The sequence below is a fragment of the Pygocentrus nattereri genome, chromosome 7 (assembly GCF_015220715.1).
Source record: "Pygocentrus nattereri isolate fPygNat1 chromosome 7, fPygNat1.pri, whole genome shotgun sequence".
In the NCBI taxonomy this organism is placed as follows: domain Eukaryota; kingdom Metazoa; phylum Chordata; class Actinopteri; order Characiformes; family Serrasalmidae; genus Pygocentrus; species Pygocentrus nattereri.
Genome location: NC_051217.1, coordinates 25604516 through 25621360, shown reverse-complemented (window position 1 = coordinate 25621360; position 16845 = coordinate 25604516). Strand labels below are relative to the sequence as shown.

The following is a 16845-nucleotide window of genomic DNA, read 5'->3' as shown; positions in this document are numbered from 1 at the left end:
TCCAAAGCTGCTGCTTCAGTAACATCCTGCATGACGCTAGCCACTTGAGTGTTTTTTTTTTTTTTTTTTTTTTTTTTTATACTTTGATACTCGGTACTGTGCACAGAAGACAGCATTGGCTTTTCTGTCTTGCACTAAAGAATCTCCAGCCGAGGGGAAGATCAACTGGGAAGCTTTAAGAATGCCTTTTGTTTGAAAATGGACACTTTTTCCTTTCCTAATAAGCATTTTCCACTTTTCCTCCGTTACCACAGACAGCATTACGGTCCATTTGCACATTATCAGTAACACTCCTGTAAATGTTCCTCTGTTCAGACAAAGAGCCAGTAGCGTGTTTACATGCAGACTCAGGGATGTGTGGGTGGGGTTCTCGGTACTTTAACAGGGTTTTTTTGGTTTTTAGACTAAATCTTTTCTTTTTCTCCGAGTGTTGCTGTGTGACGGACATGCAAGTGTTACAGGATCATCAAGTTAAATCCATTTCAGGTCAGTGACGGCCAGAAAATCAGAGACCCTCCGGTTACGATGGTCACCTTAAAGGGGAAGTCCACTGATTTCTTCCAAAATTTCTGTGCAACTCGGTGTGTGAGATGTAAACAGAGTGACTCTACAATCACACCAAACCACTCAGAGACTCTGATTTCTTCAGTGGATGTGTTTTACATGTGATTTACTCTGATTACCGATTAAAACTGGGGTGTTTATTCTCACTCTACTCAACCGTCTAATGAAAAGCTCTGTTTACATGCGCACTACGAGTAATCCGATCCAAAATTATTATATCATTACCGATTAGTGCAGACATTACCATGACAACGAGCATCATGGTTGCTGTTTAATTTAATTTAATTTGCTCTATATTTTGTGTGGTTCATAATCACAAAGCAGTGCGTGTGTTTACATGCACTTAATAATCCGATAACTGCAGAAAATCAGATTTTGTCAGTAATTGGATCATTTTCTTGCGCTTGAGTAATCAGATAATGGGGAAACTCCAGGTCTACATAAGTCAGACAGTAATTAGATTTCTGCTTTACAACCAGCCGATAAACTCACAGAAAAAGGTGACGTAAACGTGATGTACAACTCGAATTTCATGGGCACTTTAAGCCACTTTAGCTGAATATATAAACACACATCATTTAGAAGATGAATATTTAAATCTTTCATTTTGTCCAATAATTAGTCAATTTCCAAGTGTTTTGCTGCGTCTTGCGGTGACGCCGCTCACTTATTTCCACTACCACCGTCTGTTCCGCACATCCTCAGACTGAGAAATCAAAGAATTTAGAGTAAGAGCTCACAGCACTGAGAAATCTGATTACTGAGCTCAAATCCAGCCTCTTTATCAGATTCCTCATTCCGATTTCTAGACCTTTCTACAGTCCACGAAATCCGAGCACGATCACTTAAGTCAGGTAAGAAATACGATTATGATGAGATTAATAAGTGCAGATAAACGCACTCAATATCTGGCATAGTGAATTCAGAACCATCTCATGTAGGAACTTTCTGTGAGGGAGCTTTTAGAGGGGGACGTCTGGGAGTTTCACACCAAACCAGTCTGAACGGCTCTGTTTACATCTGATTTTACAGTTTACAGGTGTGTTTTTTTTTTTTTTTTTTCCTCCCCTGTCACTTTAATGACAGTGCAATACAGGACATTTTAGGTTTTCCTCACTCTGTCCTGCATGTTTTATTGTTTTTGTGCTCTAATCAAACTGATTTAACTCGTCTGCTCACTAAAGAACCCTTTAGTGAGATTAAAATGTTTGTATTAAAGCAGGAAAATACAAATGTACAGGACACAAAGAATCCTGCGGAGTTTTTCCACAAAGCAGGTTTTAGGTGGGCGCTAGGTTTAGGTGCACAGCTTAGGTGCAAATATTGCAACACAGAGTGCTTTAGACAATTATATAGTCAAATTAATCTTAATTGGAATAAATTAGAATAGTTAAAAAAAAAACATTAAAGGGCCCATATTAGTCTAAATAAAGAGTTTGGTGTAGTATGTAAACACTGTTAAAATATCAAAACAAACCTTTCACTCCTCATACAGTCCACATAGGGAAATTAAACCGCAGTCATTTTGTGATGTTTTTTTTTTTTTGTTTGTTTTTTTTTTTGTTTTTAAACTCATTTATATACATCCAGTTATTCAGCCTATAGCAGTTTAGCTCTGCCCATTGGGGCTGTAAAGTTTCAGCTGGATTGCTTGTTGAAACACAATATAGAGCGGCCAATTGTAAAATAGCTCATTTACATATGAGTCTTAAAGGCGCAGTAACAAAAACCACCTGTTTGATTCTAAGTGGGGAAGTAAGGTCATGTACAAATGAATTGCAAGTATTTTTGTTACATAGAACCACATGAACATCATGACTGGACCTCGGTGAAGAAAATAAAATGCATGAAAATGTAGGATATGGGCCCTTTAATAGGAAAACAAGGGAGATGTTAAAGAAGCTCAGGAAATACTTGGACTTAAGTGTTAATTATATTTTTAAGACTGAGTGTGTCTGGCGAAGCTTTATTACTCAGTTACTCTGCCTATCTGTGTGATTTACTGTGACTATTGTATCTTTTTAACAAACTGCATTTTTACTGTCTTCATTAAAATGGACTGCTTTCTCATTTCATCGTTCGTATGATGTTTATTTTTGCTTTACACTTAATAAGTCAACATGCTGTAAACTCAGCACAGGATGATCTGCCAAATATAAATTGTGATTAAACTCTGAGGTGTGATGTTAGTGTGTGTTTGTGAGATCAATCTGCTGGTCCAGTAGACGCAGTTAAAGCTGCAGGTCCTCCACACTCAGCGTTACACAGACGATTTCACTCTCAGTGCAGGTGGGGGTGTTGCAGTGAGGACTGTCCACTACAGTAGGCCACTGGACCCTGATGTTACAGGGCGATTCTGCTTCATACGGGACTAAACAGAGACCCTGCTGGAAGGAGAATGACAGTGGAGGAAAGAACAGACCGTGTGTTTAAAGCAACAGCATGGCAAAAAACAAAAATTACCCCACAATTTTGGTGTTGGGCTGAGGATAATGATAGATGGGCAAACAGACAGATATGAACACCGATCTGGCATAACATTCTCCTTGTTTCTACGCTCATTGTCTGGTTAATCTACTCCACTTACTCTATAGGTGCACTTTGTAGTTCTACCGTTACAGACTTTAGTCCACCTGTTTCTCTGATACTTTGTTACCCTGTTCTTCAGTGGTCAGGACCCCCACGGACCCTCACAGAGCAGGTACTATTTGGGTGGTGGTTCATTCTCAGCACTGCAGTACCACTGGTGTGGTGGTGGTGGTGTGTTAGTGTGCGTTGTGCTGGTCTGAGTGGATCAGACACAGTAGTGCTGCTGGAGTTTTTAAATATGGTGTCCACTCACTGTCCACTCTATAAGACACTCCTACCTTGTCAGTCAACCTTGTAGATGTAAAGTCAGAGACGATAGCTCATCTGCTGCTGCACCATTTGTGTTGGTCATCCTCTAGTCCTTCATCAATGCCCACACGATGCTGCCCACAGGACGCTGTTGGCTGGATATTTTTGGTTGGTGGACTATTGTCAGTCCAGCAGTGACACTGAGGTGTTTAAAAACTCCAGCAGCGCTGCTGTGTCTCATCCACTCAGACCAGCACAACGCACACTAACACACCACCACCACCACCACCACCTCAGTGTTACTGCAGTGCTGAGAATGACCCACCACGCAAATAGTACCTGCTCTGTGAGGGTCCGTGGGGGGGGGTCCTGACCACTGAAGAACAGGTGGACTACAGTCTGTAACTGTAGAACTACAAAGTGCACCTATACAGTAAGTGGAGCTGATAAAATGGACAATGAGAGTAGAAACAAAGAGGTGGTCAGAATGTTATGCCTGATTGGTGGAGATGGACAGATAGCCAGACAGATTCCTGATAAAATTTTCTGTTTCAACAGAACTTTATAAATCACAGACACAGGAAACACTGAGAATTACAGAATTCACAGGTCAGCACTGTGGATTTATATCTTTCTGCTTGAAATAAAACATAGATAATTGTGGAAACTGATGATCTGCTCACCTCCAGCTCAGAGTAGCTGCAGAATTGCTGACCCTGAGCTAAAAGGTCCTGGTGATTCGGTTGCATTTCAGCTGGGAAGAGCTGTGGAGGGTCACCCGGTTCCTCAGGGGGGTCCAGCGGCTTAGGAGAGAAGAACATCTCCAGGGAGATACTGGAAGAAGCTGAGAAGGAAGAATTCCCAGCATGCACCTGGAGTGAGGAGGGGTGGCTGGTGGGGTCAGAGCGAGATGGACGCACGTTGAGCTGTTTGATGGATTGTGTAGTGTTGTTTGCTGGGGTTAGCATGGAGGCCAGCTCAGTCTGAGGCCACATCAGCGGCACCTTGACCAAGCCGTGTTCAGCATCAATGGATTGTGGGCAGGCCTGGAGCTCATCGACCACATTAGCATTTTGACCAGACCCAACAGCAGCATCTCCAAACCAGCCAGCTTGAGCTTCCTGGCCTCCAGTATTTGCAGTGTGCAGTTCCTCCACCTTCTCAATCAAGTCATCCACTTTGTTTAGCTGATAGGTTCCTACCAGGTGCAAACCACAGCATGGATCATGGTGTTGTGGATCAAGGCCATGTGCTCTCGAGTTGGACCCATCACAGAATGGTTGGTTGCCATGGTGATCTCCTTCTGAACATTGGTGGCCAGCTTCTTCTTGATTGCTCAGTTCTGGTGGAAAACCCCTCTTGTGTTGATCTTCGTAGAACAGAAGTGGATTTTGATGTTCTGCTGTTGGGTTCCAGCTGTGGTCACTGTGATCTTCAGATGACCTGTTAGGAATTAGAGCTTTCTGAAGCTCCTGGAATGAAAGGTCATAATAATGTGCTTTTGAGCCGTGAAGGTGAGTTAGAGTTATAAACGGATGTTGAAGGGCAGCACTGGGTTTTATCCTATGACAGGAGTCAACGGTCAGCATTTGTTTGATGATTTCTACCATACAGTAGCGGTCGGCAAGCGCTGCAGCTGTGTGTTCTCTTCCAAACACCTGGTCATGTTCTGGACCATGCACACTGTACAGCTGGTCCAAAGATCTGAGGATGTATTTCCTCCGTTCAGGTGTACCAGAGTCCTTTCCTTCTGTATGACCTCCATTAGGTCCAGTTCTGTGCCCAGTAGGCCTCAGCTGCCACAGCAGCTTACCATGCACCGTCTTGATGGGTTTGAAGAACTGGTTGGTTTTGGTGGCCACATTGAGAAGGTGTGGGCTCGGCAGGCCTTGGGTTTCGCAGATGTAGCACACCTGCTCAAACTCAGACTCACCTGGATACAGAGGCCAGCCCAGGTAAAGCTCTGCCATCACACAGCCTAATGACCACATATCCACCTTTTCACTGAAGGGCAGGCCCAGGAGAATCTCTGGAGATCTGTAAAACCTGAGAAGAGGAATGATGAACATGCTTGAGATGAATATGAACGTTGAAATGAACATTAAATTAATTGATTTAGTCTGTAATACAGGCTGTCACATCATAACAGAGCCAATTCCCAAAATGTGTGAAAACTAACCAAGTTCAATTTTTACTGGTTCTTTTCAGGTTGAAGGATGGTGTTCACTACAAATGAAAAGGCCTTTCAAACATAGTCAAACGAGTGAGCAGCATGCGTTTACAAGAAAATTCAATATAAATGCACCACCTGGACACCAGATTTGGACACGGCAGGACCTGAACTACTGACTTGACGTTTGATGCATCACAGGCGGTGTTCATAATGAACATTTGTGAAGCTGAGAAATTGGCTAAAAAATTTACATACCTCTAAATTACTTGTTCAAGTTTTGATAAATAAATATTATATTGTTCAACTTGAAACCTTTTTAGTTTTGTTTGCCTCAGACATGCAGTTACTCAGATATTCACATCTCAAATGAGCTCCATTTTTTGGGACACCCTGTGTTATATAATGTGTCATCTACTGTAATGCTAAAGCTGCGTTGTGTAAGTTTTGGGGATTTCTCTCTGGTGGAAATGTGTAATTGCATGCAAACTAAAAAATCTCAAGATATAATGTTCTTGTAAATGTTTTAGATATGTATCTGTCATATAATATTCCTCTTTAATGTTTATTATAATGATAGGATTTGTATTGTCTTGCGTCTATGCAATATTTATTTTGTTACTAAATCTTTATAACAGTACATAGCTGCTAAAAAGAATACATTATAAATGTTTATATATATCAAAAATATTATAATCTTAATGTAAATGTTTATATATAAATATTACAATACAAATGCATTATTACATAACATATTCAACATATACATTGTTGATACACATTAGTGTTACTATGCTATGTATATCTATTTATTAGGGGTGGGAATCTTTAGGCACCTCATTATTCGATTACGATTCAGAGGCTGTGATGCGATTTTAAAACGATTATCGATACAGCCTTTTTTCTATACAGAGTTTATTTTTTCTCACTGTGACAACTTGGTACTCCTAAAGCAAAATATCTGTAATGATCTATAATGAATTTACTTCCAATGTCTTTTATTAATAAATCAAATAGAAGTGATGTGGTGAGTGAACTGGACGGCTCTCATTCACTGCTCTTGTTTGGAGCACGAGAGACACTGCTGCTACTCCATCCATCCATCCATCCATCATCTTCCGCTTCTCCGGGGTTCGGGTCGCGGGGGCAGCATCCTGAGCAATGAAGCCCAGACCTCCCTTTCCCCAGCCACTTCCACTAGCTCCCTGGGAGGGATTCCGAGGCGCTCCCAGGCCAGCTGGGCGATATAGTCACGCCAGCGTGTCCTGGGTCTTCCCCGGGGTCTCCTCCCCGGTGGACTTGCCTGTGACACCTCCCAAGGGAGGCGTCCAGGAGGCATCCTAACAAGATGCCCGAACCACCTCAACTGGCTCCTCTCGACGTGAAGAAGCAGCGGCTCTACTCCGAGTCCCTCCCAGATGACCGAACTTCTCACCCTATCTCTAAGGGAGAGTCCAGCCACCCTGCGGAGGAAACTCATTTCAGCCGCTTGTATTCGCGATCTCGTTCTTTCGGTCATTACCCAAAGCTCATGACCATAGGTGAGGGTGGGAACATAGATCGACCAGTAAATCGAGAGCCTTGCCTTATGGCTCAGCTCTTTCTTTACCACAACAGACCGGTAAAGAGCCCGCATCACTGCTGACCCAGCACCAATCCGCCTGTCAATCTCCCGCTCCCTTGTACCATCACTCGTGAACAAGACCCCAAGATACTTAAACTCCTCCACTTGAGGCAAGAGCTCATCCCCAACCCAGAGAGGGCTCTCCACCCTTTCCCGCGTGAGAACCATGGCCTCGGATTTGGAGGTACTGATCCTCATCCCGGCCGCTTCACACTCGGCTGCAAATCGATCCAGTGAAAGCTGAAGTTCACGGCCTGATGTCCCCAATAGGACCACATCATCTGCAAACAGCAGCGATGTGACCCTGAGGTCACCAAACTGGACACCCTCCATCCCCTGACTGCGCCTAGAAATTCTATCCATAAAAATTATGAATAGAATCGGTGACAAAGGGCAGCCCTGACGGAGTCCAACTCTCACTGGGAAAAAGTCTGACTTACTGCCGGCCATGCGAACCAAGCTCCTGCTTTGTTTGTACAGGGCCTGAATGGCTCGTAGCAAAGAGCCATGTACCCCGTACTCCCGAAGCACCTCCCACAGAATACCCCGGGGAACACAGTCGAATGCCTTCTCCAAATCCACAAAGCACATGTGGACTGGTTGGGCAAACTCCCATGAACCCTCGAGAATCCTGGAGAGGGTAAAGAGTTGGTCCAGTGTTCCACGACCAGGGCGGAACCCGCACTGCTCCTCCTGAATCCGAGGTTCGACTATAAGCCGGACTCTCTTCTCCAGTACCCTTGCATAGACCTTACCAGGGAGGCTGAGGAGTGTGATTCCCCTGTAGTTGGAACACACCCTCCGGTCCCCCTTTTTAAAAAGAGGCACCACCACCCCAGTCTGCCAATCAAGTGGCACCACCCCCGATGTCCATGCAATGTTGAAAAGGCGTGTCAGCCAAGACAGCCCCACAACATCCAGAGCCTTGAGGAACTCGGGACGGATCTCATCCACCCCTGCAGCCCTGCCGCCAAGGAGCTTTTTAACTACCTTAGCGACTTCGGCCTCAGTAATGGACAAGCCTATTCCCGTGTCCCCAGACTCTGCCTCCTCACTGGAGAACATGTTGGTGGGATTGAGAAGGTCCTCAAAGTATTCCTTCCACCGCCCAATGACGTCTTCAGTCGAAGTCAGCAGCACACCATCTCCACTATATACAGTGCTAGTGGCACACTGCTTTCCCCTTCTGAGTCGCCTGACGGTTTGCCAGAATCTTTTCGGAGACGACTTAAAGTCACTTTCCAAGGCCTCACCGAACTCTTCCCACACCCGGGTTTTTGCCTTGGCAACGACTGAAGCCGCAGATCGCTTGGCCTGTCGATACCTGCCAGCTGCCTCTGGTGTCCTACAGGCCAACCATGTCCGGTAGGACTCCTTCTTCAGCTTGACGGCATCTCTCACCTGGGGTGTCCACCACCGGGTTCGAGGATTACCGCCCCGACAGGCACCAACTACCTTGCGACCACAGCTACAGTCAGCCGCTTCAACAATGGAGGAGCGGAACATGGCCCATTCTGAGTCAATGTCCCCCACCTCCCCCGATATCTGGTCAAAGTTCTGACGGAGGTGTGAGTTGAAGATCAATCTGACAGGTTCTTCTGCCAGACGTTCCCAGCAAACCCTCACTATACGTTTGGGTTTGCCTGGTCTGACTGGCATCTTCCCCCACCACCTGATCCAACTCACCACCAGGTGGTGATCAGTTGACAGCTCAGCTCCTCTCTTTACCCGAGTGTCCAGTACACATGGCCGCAAGTCCGCTGACACGACTACAAAGTCAATCATTGAACTGCGGCCTAGGGTGTCCTGGTGCCATTTGCACTTATGGACATCCTTGTGTTCAAACATGGTGTTCGTTATGGACAAACTGTGGTTTGCACAGAAGTCCAAAAACTGAACACCACTCGGGTTCAGATCAGAGAGGCCATTCCTCCCAATCACACCCCTCCAGGTCTTACTGTCGTTGCCCACGTGAGCGTTGAAGTCCCCCAGTAGGACAATCGAGTCTCCAGGAGGAGCACTTTCAAGCACCCCTTCCAAGGACTCTATGAAGGCTGGGTATTCTGAACTGCTGTTCGGTGCATAAGCACAGACAACAGTCAGGACCCGTTCCCCAACCCGAAGGCGTAGGGAAGCTACCCTCTCGTCCACCGGGGAAAACCCCAACATACAGGCGCCGAGTCGAGGGGCTATGAGAAAGCCCACACCTGCCCGCCGCCTCTCACCATGGGCAACTCCAGAAAAGAATAAAGTCCAGCCCCTCTCAAGGAGATTGGACCCAGAGCCCAAGCTGTGTGTTGAGGTGAGCCCGACTATATCTAGCCGGTATCTCTCGACCTCGCGCACCAACTCAGGCTCCTTCCCCACCAGTGAGGTAACGTTCCAAGTTCCAAAAGCCAGTTTCAGCAACCGAGGATCAGAACGCCAAGGCCCACGCCTTCGGACACTGCCCGATCCACAATGCACCGCACCCCTACTACTGCCCCTCCCATCGGTGGTGGGTCGATGGGAGGGGGGACTCATGTAGCTCCTTCGGGCTGGGCCCGGCCGGGCACCATGAGTGAATGCCCGGCCACCAGACGCTCGCTGGCGAGCCCCTCCCCCAGGCCTGGCTCCAGGGTGGGGCCCCGGTAACCCTGATCCGGGCAGGGTATACGAGTCCTGCTTTGTTGTCCTCATAGGGGTGGTTATGGATCACACTTTGTCTGGCCTGTCACCTAGGACCAGTTTGCCATGGGAGACCCTACCAGGAGCTTTTGCTCCAGACAACATAGCTCCTAGGGTCCTTCAAGCACACAAACCTCTCCACCACGATAAGGTGGTGATCCATGGAGAGGACTGCTGCTACTCCTCTGTGATAAATGTTTCAGTAAAGTATCTTCGAGACTGGACACTGGGTATCGGCTCCAAAGTGCGCAATATGGTGTGAAAGCCCTGGTTCTTAATGACTAAGAACTGGCGTACAGACTGCAGGTTACACAGCAATGCAGTCTCACCAAGGTAGTAGAACAAAAAGGGAAAGAGAGATTTAAGATGAACATATTAGCATTTATAAGCAGTGCAGTTTCCTGGAACATTAAACCTGCGGTGAGAGACTGTCAAACACTAAAACGTTGCGAAGACTCCTCTTTCAAATTTTTCCGTTCCACATTGAATGGTAGTTACATTCGGTACCTCAGGCAGAATTTAAGGTGGAATCGGAAAATTCGAATGAGAATCTGGAGAATAAGAAGCGACTACATCCTCGTAAAATAGTCGAACACTGAGAGACATTTTACAAAAGTTTGCTGCCGGAGATGCAAGAAAAGCGGCTGTTGCTGAAGCTTAAAGCAGAGCAAAGTAAATCTGTGCTCTTGTTTATATTGTTTATCCTATACTAGGACATCAGCACACACAGACATACTGGACATAAACATTGTGGCTCCCAAGCTGGTCTGATTTTAGTTGAATGGCCCTTCTGAGCATTTGGGTTGCAACTCCTGATCTAACCTGGGTTTAATGCAGAGCCGGTCAGATTTCTCGCTTATCCAGCTGTGTTTTTGTTATGTGTCCCATAGACTGTCCAGGCGCTACACTTCCGCAGTTCCAAGTTCCACCTTTTACATTGCGTCAACATTCCGTTATAAATTAAATATTTAGAAAATCGATTTTTGACATTTGTGAACCGATTCAGAATTGTTCACAACCGCATCATGATGCATGTAAGAATCGACCCCCCCCCCCCCACTATGTATTCTATTATTATATAATTTATTGTATTTTACATCACAATATAATATGTAGTTTAATAATATGCTGTTTATTGTTCATAATATAAATACATTTGGCACTATAAACAATATATATTATGTACAGTGTCAGGCTGCACGCTATATTCTAATGTTTGGCCAAGTTTGTTTCATAAATTATTTATATTTGATCATGCATATACCTTAAAAGGGGGAAATCCACTAATATTTAAAATTCCTGCGTAATTAAGCGGTTAAGATGTAATCAGAGCGGTTCTGAGCGTTTTGGTGTGAAACGATCCGTTCTAGATAAACTTACTGAGTCAGAACTGTTCACAGTAGCTGTGATAGGAACCAGACGTCCCCCTCTAAAAGCTCCTCACAGAAAGTTACTACATGAAATGGTCCTGAATTCACTGCCTAATGACTGAGATGCTATTTTATGATAGTTTAGAGAACTTAAACTTCATTCAGGGTGGAGGGATACATGCGCTGTGCGGCAAAATAGTCCCCAAAGAAACGTATTATTCCAGATTTTCCATTATTTTCCATCATCAACATTCCATATAAACTCAGAAAACTTGTGTAGGCGATTTAGTTTACATCTCAGTCACCGAATTATACAAAGATTTTGAAACGTTTAATTTCCCTTTAATGTGCTATGTAGTGTACCTTATATTTTCTATAATAATTCAGTTTTTCCAAACCTGGATTGGATGTAGGGCTCTTTTACAAAGTGCACGTCTTTGTAAAAGCTGGCCGAGCCGAAATCTATCAGTTTGACCCTGAAGGGGAAACGAAGCTGGTCCACAATCATGACATTTTCGGGTTTGATGTCTGCGTGGATGATGGCCATCTCTTTGAGTTTGGCCAGCGCTCTCAGCAGCTGGCAGCTGATGGTGCGGATGTGGCGGATGGGCAGAGGGCTGAAGCCGTTCTCCTTCTGGAGCTCATAAAGATTCTTCTCCAGCATCTCCAACACCAGGAAGTGCTCATTATGGTGTCGAAAGGAATCAATGAAGTGAACGATGTGACTGCTGTCCACGTCCAACCGGGTCAGGGCTGCTGTAAGCCGCCGTTCATTAGTGATTAGTCCTCTCATGTGGGCCCCAGTGGTCAGGGCCTTCAGGGCCACCAGCTCTCCATCACTGGCCCTCCAGCACTGCAGAACTTTCCCAAAAGTGCCCTTGCCCACCACGGCCAAAGGGTGGTACACCTCGGTGTCCGAGTAAATGTCCTCCATCTTCTCCTCTGACCAGGGTCATTTCAATAATAAACACGCCAGTAAACAAGTACATACTGACAGAATGTGATGCAACAATGGCAAAACATTCCACAATGACGTTACATTCCTTATTTGTTTTGCCTGGTGCAGCTATTCTTTCTCTAATATGGTGAAAGATATTTGATTAAAAAATGTAGACTGTAAAACAATGAACTCTCTCTCTATCTATCTATATATATATATATATATATATATATATATATATATATATATATATATATATATATATATATAATATACATGTATATATATACTACCGATTATTAGTATTATTTGATATTAAAATTCAATTTTGCATTCAAAATGCCAAGTAGCCCATATTACTACTACTACTACTACTAATAATAATAATAGGTAGAAAAGTCAATTTCCTGAAGAAACTGCAGATTGTGCGGCTTAGTCGTTTCCCAGGTGGTGGTGCTGCTAAAGTTGCTAAGACAATTACTATGGTATTTCAGATGGTTGTCATGGTACCCCAGGTGGTTGCTAGGGTGCTGTTAGGTGGTCTGCTTTGGGCGCACAAGATTTTGCCCCTCATTCATTCCCTTTTGGGAAAAAATTTATCAATTTTGGTACAATTGTACAAAACTATACATCCAATAAAAAACACAAGTATACAAGTATGGCATTATTGATCAGACTGGACATTCTGGAGCTGGAATGGTGTCAATGTCTCAATAACTGTGCATAAAAATCTGGCAGGAAAATATGAAGAAAAAAAGAATATGTTAGATAGCAATAGTGTTGCGTATTGCTCTGCGACAAGCAATCATTAATAATAATAAAACATCATTTCCTATTATTTTGAGTAATATTTTATTTAACGTAAATTGCTCTGGTTGGATTGTCTGAACAAAAATAGCCTTTTCTCATGTTCAAATTCTGCAGAATAAGAATCTGAATATAAAGTCAACAGCATTATTATATGCTTATTGGTTCCCTTTAGATAAGGCTGCAGATCCAGGGGTTCATGGACATAGTGAATTGTGGGTAAACTGAGATGCTGGTGCTGCTGTCACTCACTACATGCAGTCACTCAGGTTTGTGGACGGTGGAGTGGGTGAATGCCAGTGTCTCAGGGAGCCTCCGTGTCTATGTTACCTTCTGGCTCTCTCCCTTTAGTTAGGCTGTTATATTCAGACCTGCCGGAGTCATTAGTCACACTCTGATAATTTTTTACATTTTCTGTTCTTCATAAATCCAGTCTAAACTAATTCCTAAATCTTTCCTTCCTCCGAGTTACTGACTGTCCAATACTGATGGATGTCCCACCCTCAAGTCCCCCTGTCCCCCTGATTGACCAGACTGATGGAAGTTTCTGGAACGCAGCTTCTCCACTACAGATCACATCCAAATCTATATGAACTCTAATTGTTTCCACTGTTGATTATACACACCTGAATATATTAGAACTGCGTGGATGTAAAATTGACTTTTCAATGTTTAACTTATAAGTTGTCTGACCAGTGGTAGGATGGTCCCCCCTTTAGATGTGAGTCTTGGTCCTCCCGAGGTTTCTTCCTCCACCAGCTCTGAGGGAGTTTTTCCTTGCCTCAGCGCTCACGGGGGTTCTGTATATTCTGTATATTCTGTATATTATGTTCAGTGTTTTGTCTGATTCTCTGTGCTGTGATTCCCATTTTTGTAAAGCTGCTTTGTGACAACATCAGTTGTAAAAAGCGCTATATAAATAAATTTGATTTGATTTGATTGGTGTATTGTAACGTTTAAAGTTGTAAAACATTTGAGCTTTAATTTATATTTCGAGTGATTTAAAAACCTTTTAAACTGTGGTGCTTGGACAACTGTCATCTTGGAAATAATTTCACATTCCTGCACCAAACCATTGTGACTGAAATGCTGCCAACTTTTCATAAATCCTATGAAATTGTTTAAAAGGTTTTAAACCTCCAACATTAGTGATGAGTAACTCTCAAACGAATCGTTGGTTCATGACTCTTTTAAGTGAGTCGTTTATCATCTGAAGCATGTTCGTCTGCTGACTGGTTTATTTTAGTGCGATGTAGATATAAAAGGCTTAATTAAAAACTGATCAACTAGATCAACTTTTTTCGGGATTCTGCTTTAAATAAAACACAAGCAACTTTGGAATGGCGAATTCATCCCCCACCAGGGCAAGTACCCTACACTATACCAACCTTGGACAAGACTCCTAACACCACCTTCGCCTAGGTGTGTAAAATAATCTAATTGCTCTAAGTCGCTCTGGATAAGAAGAAAATGCCATAAATGTAAATAAGTCGATTCTTTAGACTCGGTTGAAGGAATACGGGTGTTGTTCTTTTTCTTGTTTCCCCACCGTTTTCTGAGAAACCCCACCCGTATTCCTAGAAACCCCGCCTCTTGCGTGCTGCGATTGGCCGGTGGCTCAGACTGACGAGCGTTCTGCCCAATCGACGGGAAGACTCTGGCCAATCCCAGGGTAGAGAGAGAGATCTGGGCGGGGAAAAAGCAGCAAGAAGGAGCCAAACATGGCGCTTTGTGTTTTGCCTGTCAATAAAGATGCCGAGAGTGATGAAGGGATTCTTAGCATCAGCGCTATTACGATGGAGGATCTCTGAGCGTCAACTTGTGGAGAAAACCCGCATTTTGTACCTCTTTGAATGGAGAATGTAATTGACAGGAAAGTGGTCGCTGAAAAGCTGTTTATATTTGCCCCGCTGTTCATTTTATCAGCTGTAAAACTTTATTTTTCTCCTCTCAGCCGAGATTGGCGGCTTCACACCCGGGCTGGGGCTCATTTCTACACAATGGTGGAAAAAACAGCAATATCAGTCGTTATTATTGCCTTTTTTCACAGTTAAACGTGGTGGTTTTGGTTTGGTGGTGTTTAGTTGTGAAGGTTTGGCCACTGCACACAATACTTACTGAGGTAAGTCAACCGATGGGGCTCAAATAACAGCAGATAGTGGTTAATATTATTAGTAATAACCACAATAGTTATTAAAACAGCTGAAACTGTAATACTGCTGAAGCTAATAAAAGACTGAACACTTGTTGCAAGTAGGTTTTTTAAGGAATCTGTTTTTATTACCTGATGTAAATCAGAATTCTCCAGAAAATGAGAGGTAACCTATTTCACACAAATTAGAAGCATTATTATTATTATTTTTACTTCACAGAAGCATTTAAACATATAAATGTGTTTCAAGGTGCCTTTCATGTTGTGTCACCATGATCCGTCTTGCATTAGACCTGATCATTTTCTTGCTTTTTCATATTCGGTCCAAGTTATCTCAATATTTATCATTTAAATTGGCATTGACGTTGTTAAAAAGGCCTAATAACATCTTAAAAATGTGTCATTCAAATCACACTTGTTATTTCAGTCTTTTGTTGCAGTTCGGTTATATGTGGAATAAACTAAGGATTGGAAATATAAATAATAAAACACGAAATTGTAGCTTAAATGGCCTTTTTATGGTCCAGCGCTGTCCATGGACTTGAAATTCAACAATTTACTAATTATTCCCATAATTTTTTTAATCAGTTTCTCAGCTTGTGAGTTTTAATGAGATTCACCTGATTAGATAGAGAACCTGATCCCTCCCAGTTTTTCTGTCTGACAGCTCCCGACGCTGGCGGCTCCCGCTGGTGGACGTGGTACGTGCCGGGTGCCAGGGTGTGTCTGAGGCCAGGCGGGTCCATGGCAGGAAGCTGGGGGGGTCAGGAGGAGGATGTCCTGTGTTTATAGTGCATAAGAAGTTTATAGAATGTTTATAGAGTTTAAAAAAAGCTTAACTGGTCCACCCTGGTGTCCCAGCTGATGTGCACTAATGCTTCTTAGTCCAGAGAGTCCTGCTTAAGTATTTAATTTGCCATAATAATATTTTTTAACTTACATGTTGGGTTTAACATATTGAAAAAATAAAATGTGCAATCATTTTTTGTGCAGGCCACATTATATCTTTTATTTTCCCCCATACAGTCCATAAACACAAAGTCAATAAACAATAACTGAGCAGTAAAGTGTTTTGGAAGTGTTAAATAATAATAATAGTAATAATAACAATGATAATAACAACATTTGTATGTATTTACTGAGTATGACATATAAGAAAAATTAAAGATAAAATAGAAAATGGGCCGTGATTTTTGTACACGCCACATTTTATTTCTCGTCAATGTGTTAAATTCAGTAAATAAACAATAGTTGTGCAATAAAATGTGCATGTTCTTCTCACTGGTTCCCTCTCAACTCTCATGCCAATAGCATGTTACTCTGACCAGAATACTAATGTGTATCACCTGTTTGTTATCTACACCCACACACATACATATACGTTTTCAAAATTTATTTGTGTAGTTTGTGTTTATTTGCTGAGAAAAGTGTTAATATCTCATTAAACAATATATATTGTTCTATATAGTATAGAATATTAATAATGATTGAATAATGATATAATGATGATATATACATACATATATATAAAATAAATTGTGATTTTCTTTATGTTAGTGTGTTTGTACATTTCCAAACGTCTCCTCGAGGAAGCCCAGTATTATATGTAGTTAAAAAGCAGCTCCTGGTTTGACCAATCAGTGCTTCAGTAAATTGTGCTCATGATGTAATTGATGATATGAACAAGTTTCTGTGGCAGCTGTGAAGGTGTCG

General features: G+C 43.0%; 1 protein-coding gene across 1 annotated transcript; it reads right to left on the bottom strand.

Annotated features, from left to right (window-relative positions):
• Positions 1 to 2527: 2527 nt before the first annotated feature.
• Positions 2528 to 15928, bottom strand: LOC108443040. The gene is made up of 3 exons (XM_017723426.2): positions 15753 to 15928; positions 4086 to 5448; positions 2528 to 2951 (listed from the first exon to the last, which is right to left on the bottom strand). Exons 2-3 carry the CDS (start codon positions 5391 to 5393, stop codon positions 2796 to 2798), a joined length of 1464 nt encoding a protein of 487 aa, XP_017578915.1. The 5' UTR covers positions 5394 to 5448; positions 15753 to 15928; the 3' UTR covers positions 2528 to 2795.
• Between the last annotated feature and the right edge of the window lie 917 nt (positions 15929 to 16845).

Coding starts and splice junctions, on each gene's coding strand:
- LOC108443040 (XM_017723426.2), bottom strand. CDS start 5,393: ATGTGGTCATTAGGCTGTGTGATGGCAGAGCTTTACCTGGGCTGGCCT. Junction 2,952..4,085: donor GCAGCTACTCTGAGCTGGAG/GTGAGCAGATCA, acceptor TTCTCCTTCCAG/CAGGGTCTCTGTTTAGTCCC.